Consider the following 5,738-nt stretch of genomic DNA (forward strand, 5'->3'; position numbering starts at 1 on the left):
GAGCCGGCATCCATCTTATCAGATGAGTGTATTATCTCTTTGACCCGGCGAACCCAATGGGTTGTAGACTCGCCCTCTTGCTGTTTGCAGTTAGTCAAATCCACAATTGACATAGATTGCCTACATGTATCTTTGAAGTTCTGGATAAACCGGGCTTTTAGCTCGGCCCATGACCCGATGGAGTTAGGTGGCAGTCCTTTCAACCAAGTGCGGGCAGTCCCATCCAACATCATGGTGAAGTATTTGGCCATCGCCGCTTCACTAACCTCTAGTAGCTCCATAGCCATCTCGTAGCTCTTAATCCATGCTCCGGGTTGTAAATCAGCCGTGTAATTAGGTACCTTCCTAGGTCCTTTGAAATCCTTGGGCAGACGTTCATTACGGAGAGCCGGCACCAGACAAGGGACACCTCCAGCCCTCGTAGGTACGCCCGCATCGACAGAAATCGTCGGATAAGCCGGGAGGGGCTGGTAAGCTGTCAACTGAGCCTCTTGCCGTGCTCTGTCATGGTCTATCACGTTAACGACTTCATTATGTGCCGGGTCATGGCCAGCTGGCAAGTCACGGCGCCGGTCGTTGCTTGAGCCGGTCGCTGAAACCATGTGCCTGCTATAACTTGGGCTCCGGTTTGGACGAGGGGTTGAATGAATCCTGTCCCGGCTATATGAGTATGCCTCCTGTTGCGCCAGAGCCGTCCGAAGAAGTTCTCTGACCCGGCGGGTTTCGACCGCCGTTGGAGAGTCGCCATTGATTGGGAGAGCCGCCAGTCGCGCCACTGCGGCGATCATGTTCTCCAACGGGTTGGCATAATGACCCGGCGGTATCGGCACGTACTGAGGCGGGGTAATGTTCACACGGGGAGGCCCCATCACTTGCGGCTGAATCGGCGTTCCAGCCCCGGGTGCCGTGATCTCTGGCGGGTTACTGGGCCCTGCACGAGGCGTATTGAAGAGGTTTCGAGGGTCGTAAACCGGAGGGAGTCGAGATTGAGCCTTCTGATGCCTCCTTCTCATGATCTCATTGGATGCATTCTGATCCATCATGAGCCGGAAGGATTGCGCCTGAATCAGCTGAGCCTGGGCGTCGAGAGCCGCCCGCTCCGCAGCCATCCTGATCCCTTCCGCTGCCAGATCTTCCTTGGCTCTTGCGATGTCCAGCCTTAACCGTGCCACCTCCGCATCATGTTCAGCTTGATCCGCTGGGGCGACCGTAGCGGTTAACAGGGCCGTCATCTTGTCTGTGAGATCCATCAGCACCTGAGCCGACGAGTGCACAGGGCCTCCTGCCCCGGTGGCGGAGTTTTGAACAGGTTGTGCGCCGGCCATGAAGATTCCAACCCGGCTCGGCGGTTCAAAGGGGTCCGGAATACTGTCGCCATCGGAACAACCCCTGAGCCTGCCATCTTGAATTTGATATAACGAGTTGGTCTCATCCGTGGACGACTCGCCGTTAGAGCGAGCGGCCGTCTCATCGTCAGATCCAGATCCTTCCGAGCGTTCTCCATGGATGCATCCCACAAAAGCACGTTTCAAGGCAGGCAGAGTCCGGGCGGGTCTCGCACGCTGAGCCGTCTCGATGAGGTCGGCGCAGAGGTCCGGCTCAGGGCCCGGCTCACCAATCTTGCCAATGAAAACGTGGATTCTGTCGAAGGGGACCCAGCACCCGTACTCGATTGAGCCGGCATCGGGGCCCAGTTTGCATCGTCGATGTAGAGCTTGCCGCGACGACTCTTGGTCATCCGGCCTACAGCGTATCCCTTGAGCCCTTCGAAGCTGCCCTTCAAGAACTCAAATCCACCGTGCGCCAGCCCCACGGTGGGCGCCAACTGTCGTGAAATTGTCACGGCAGATGTCCTCGTGCAAGGACTTAGTCGTGGAGCCATCGCAGCTAGGAAGCTTAAAGGGGTTAAGCGGGTCAAAGGACACGAGAATTATACTGGTTCGGCCCCTTACGGTGAAGGTAAAAGCCTACTCCAGTTGAGGTGGAATTACTTAGGGTTTCGATGACCAGGGAGCTTAACCGCTATGCCTGGCTATCGATCTGATGTTGCCTGTTCTCAACCGCCGCCGGATCGTCTCTTTATATAGAGAGGTTGACGCCCAGCGGCTCTCAGAGTCCCAGCCGGCTTATAACAGCATCCGGCTCGGACTCTTAACTATTCTTGCCTTACACTACAAGTCTTGCCATAATGGCAGTTTATCACTACGGGCCTTAAGCCACCTCCGGGTCTTAAGCCCATTACTGAACCGCCATCCTCAAGCTTGGTACTGGGCTTCACATGATGATCATTATGACGTAACCCGGCCCCTTCTGGGCGGGTGACTCCAATGGTTATATCCTCAACAGGTGGGAATGCGCGTGGGCGCGGGAGAGGGGTTTTTGGTGGGCCGGGACAGTCAGAAGCTGGTGGGACAACGGTCCGAACGCCTGCAAAGCCCCCCAGTTTGTTTTCCAAATTGCGGGAAAAGGACATCTGAACCGTTGGACGGACCGATACAAACCTGCGTTAGATGACAAAACACGTCCAAACCGCATGGTCTAAATATTTACGAGTGGTTTGAAGGTCGGTGTTGGAGATACCCTAAGCTACTTTAGAAGAAGGGGGAAGAAATGTGACAAGACAAGTACTAAAGAAGTGGCAGCAACGCAAATACCATGCAGCAGCAAAGAAGGCACAAGCTGATACACGAACTCTCTTCTTCCTCTCTGATTCTTGTGCTTTTTCTTGAGGCTGTGCAGAATTCTCCCTTACCCGAGTAATAGAGCGTGTGGTGTCATTGGGGTGACCCTCTCCTGTGATTATAGTCTTGTTCATACTAGTTCATAGTACTCTTTGGCAATAATTTCTTCTACACATATGGATGCCACCTAAGGAATTTACTTGCGGACTCTCTCCCCAGCCAATGTCCCATTACTCCGCCTCATGAATGTCAGGTGGCCCCCCTTCCTTCCCAATTACTCGTAAAATTAAATCGTAGATGTAACAATAATTGTCAGTAATTGTTAACAATAATTTCGTAAAATTAGATCGCAGTAGATGTAACAATAATTGTCAGTTTACAGACAAGTAAGCAGAGGCCTGACAAGACAAGAGCGACGACGTGGGGCCTTGTTGACAAACCTGAGAAAAATGGAGAAGAGAATCTTCTCTTCCTGCACGCGGCATGCAAGACGACGACGTGCCGGAGACTCTTCGTCGGTCGTCGACCGACTATTCGACTGCATGTCTTCTCGCCGGTCAAAGCTGTCACCACTCATCAGCCTTGACTAACCGTAGAAATTTGGTCATACCAAGATATATGCAAGGTTAATAGATCTCCTCTCTCGACCAGACGGACGGTCTATAAATACATATACGGGCCTTCTTCAAGCAGCAAGCATCACAGCAGGACGTAGTACAAAGCTAGCTGCCTCTCATCAGTCATCAACATGGCCCTCCAAGCTCCAATCATCAACATGGCGTCCCTGGGTAGCAGAGCTGCCGGCCGTCGTCGTCCCACGGTGCTCCAGCAGATCGCTCTCTTCGTCGTTATCGCGGCGGTCATCATGAACAGCTCCGTCTGCGTTGGAGCCGCCGGCCACGACGCCGCTGTAGTAGGTAAGTCGACAGTGTCTAGTTAATTCCCTTCAAAATGTGTTCCTTCATTTCCTCAACATTTCTACAATTGGTTAACTAGTTACGATGCCCTGCTGAATAACGTTCATGGTTTCCCGTCCAGGCACAGACCCTAACCACCCTGCTTTCCCGTCGCCGCCTGGTAAACCCTACACCGGCGGCCGTGGGTGCCGCACAATTTACGGATGTCGTGATGTACCACCGGCGGGTGGCCAGCCCTAGTTACACCCGCGCACCGACCAATCTGTCAAAATAATGCAAGGATCGATCGACATATGTAGCTGAACGGCGACCTAGATGCATATATAATATATGCATGCGTGCCTCTTATACACGAGCAATACCGTCTCGTGATGTACTCGTACCTACTTAGACTCGAATAAAACTGGATTATTGCGTGTCTGGATTTTGATGTGAATCCGTATGGTCAATTTTTGTGAAGATAAAATTATGTTTGGTAAGGAATTTACACACATGTATCGCTGGATAGTGAATAAATTCAATTTGTGATAAAGTCAGGTACTCAATTTGCACGTGCTCGCCTCATCCCCACATTTGACGCACGTTTGTGGATCAAACGATTTCCCACCAGCCGCGGCCCGCGAGTGCTCGCCTTGTGCCTCGGTCATGCTGCCCATGGATCAAACAGGGGTAGTGTCGCAGTGAGCTAGGACCACTGCCTCCTCTTCCGGCGAGGGACTGGACCGCCGCCTACTCCCGTGATCGACGGTCTTGGAGCACAACATGCACTCCTGGCTCGGTAACCATGGACTCATCTCCCAATCGGAAGTGGATATACAAATCTAATACCTGCGTTTAAATCCTCATGGGGACTAATTTAGGTTCTTACTTATTCTTGAGAACCAGGCTTTTCTGGTGTTGGAAAACGGCTAGTGCGGACTCAGCCCATGCCGTGCCGCCCACGCGCCCCACGCGGTGATCGTGCCCTCCTCCGCTCCTGGCGCAGCTCAGCGCACGGCTCTCCTGGAGACTAGCTCCATTCTGTTGTAACAGATCGCTGCGCACTCATGTGCTCTGTATGTGTATATAAGGCCGTGCCTTCCATTGTAATAAACATCCAGCGATTCATATCATTCTTCTTGGCACCAGAGCCTTCTTTCCTTCCTGTATCCCATGGCTGGTTCCCATGCCTCCGACGAGAGCTCCGACGCCGGCGAACAGCCTAGCACCGGCGTGAGCGCTGGCAGCCCAACCCTCCCTAGCGCCAGTGCACCACTACCCACCGCTTCCGCACCTCTCCTCGTCCTGAGCGCTCCCCCGGCCACGACTCCTCTGCACCTCACCGTTGCGTCGCTGGGCTCGGCGTCTGTCGATGCTGGCGCCTCCTCCACGGTGCCGCCTCCTTCGATCCACGCCATCAACGTCGGCACCCACATCGACTTCAAGCTGGACGCCGTCTGCGGCAACTACTCCAAGTGGAGGCGCATCATATCCTTCATCCTCCGCAAATCGGGTGTGGAGAGTCACGTCCTCGTCAACCTCGACCTGCGCACCCAGACCGCGCAATGGCGCCATGACGACCTCTAGATTCTTCTCATGATCTACGGTACGATCACAGATGAACTTTACGATGTCATTTCCGCCCAAGATTCCACTGCATACCATGCATGGTTCCTCCTCAACGCCTTCTTCCGTGATAACCTCGCGGGCCGAGCCATCCACGTCGGCGCCGAGTTCCGCGCCACGGTCCAGGGCGACATGAAGATCGCCGAGTACTGCAGGCGCCTCAAGGCGCTCGCGGACTCCCTCGACGACCTCGACGAGCACGTCACTGACAAAACCCTCACCCTCCAGCTCATCCGTGGACTCACTCCCCAGTTCGGCGTGATGGCATCCCTGCTCCCGATGCAGGTGCCCTTCCCCACCTTCGTTCAGGCCCGCTCCCGGCTGATGCCGGAGGAAATCAGCCTGGATGTGCGTGCTCGTGCGGAGGGGGGCCACCGCTCTCCTCGCCACCCATGGCGGCTCGTCTGGCTCCGGCAGCTCCAGTGGGGGTGGCGGCGGCTCTGCGTCAACTGACGGCACCATCCAGCGTCAGCCCGATCGTTCCTCTGACCGCGGCGGGCGTGGCCGCTTTCGTGGCCGCGGTGGACGCGGGCGC

At 54.9% G+C, this 5,738-nt stretch overlaps 1 protein-coding gene across 1 annotated transcript; it reads left to right on the forward strand.

Annotated features, from left to right (window-relative positions):
- Positions 1 to 3,116: 3,116 nt before the first annotated feature.
- On the forward strand, positions 3,117 to 4,018 carry LOC123124261 (protein WIR1A-like). The gene is made up of 2 exons (XM_044544915.1): positions 3,117 to 3,598; positions 3,720 to 4,018. The coding sequence occupies exons 1-2, from the start codon at positions 3,430 to 3,432 to the stop codon at positions 3,836 to 3,838; spliced, it is 288 nt and encodes a 95-aa protein (XP_044400850.1). The 5' UTR covers positions 3,117 to 3,429; the 3' UTR covers positions 3,839 to 4,018.
- The last annotated feature ends 1,720 nt before the right edge of the window (positions 4,019 to 5,738 follow it).

The sequence above is a fragment of the Triticum aestivum genome, chromosome 5D (assembly GCF_018294505.1).
Source record: "Triticum aestivum cultivar Chinese Spring chromosome 5D, IWGSC CS RefSeq v2.1, whole genome shotgun sequence".
In the NCBI taxonomy this organism is placed as follows: Eukaryota; Viridiplantae; Streptophyta; class Magnoliopsida; order Poales; family Poaceae; genus Triticum; species Triticum aestivum.

Excerpts from the sequence above, each read along its gene's own strand:
- LOC123124261 (XM_044544915.1), top strand. The coding sequence starts at position 3,430 with ATGGCCCTCCAAGCTCCAATCATCAACATGGCGTCCCTGGGTAGCAGA. Across the intron at positions 3,599-3,719 it reads CCACGACGCCGCTGTAGTAG|GCACAGACCCTAACCACCCT; the intron begins GTAAGTCGACAG and ends TTTCCCGTCCAG.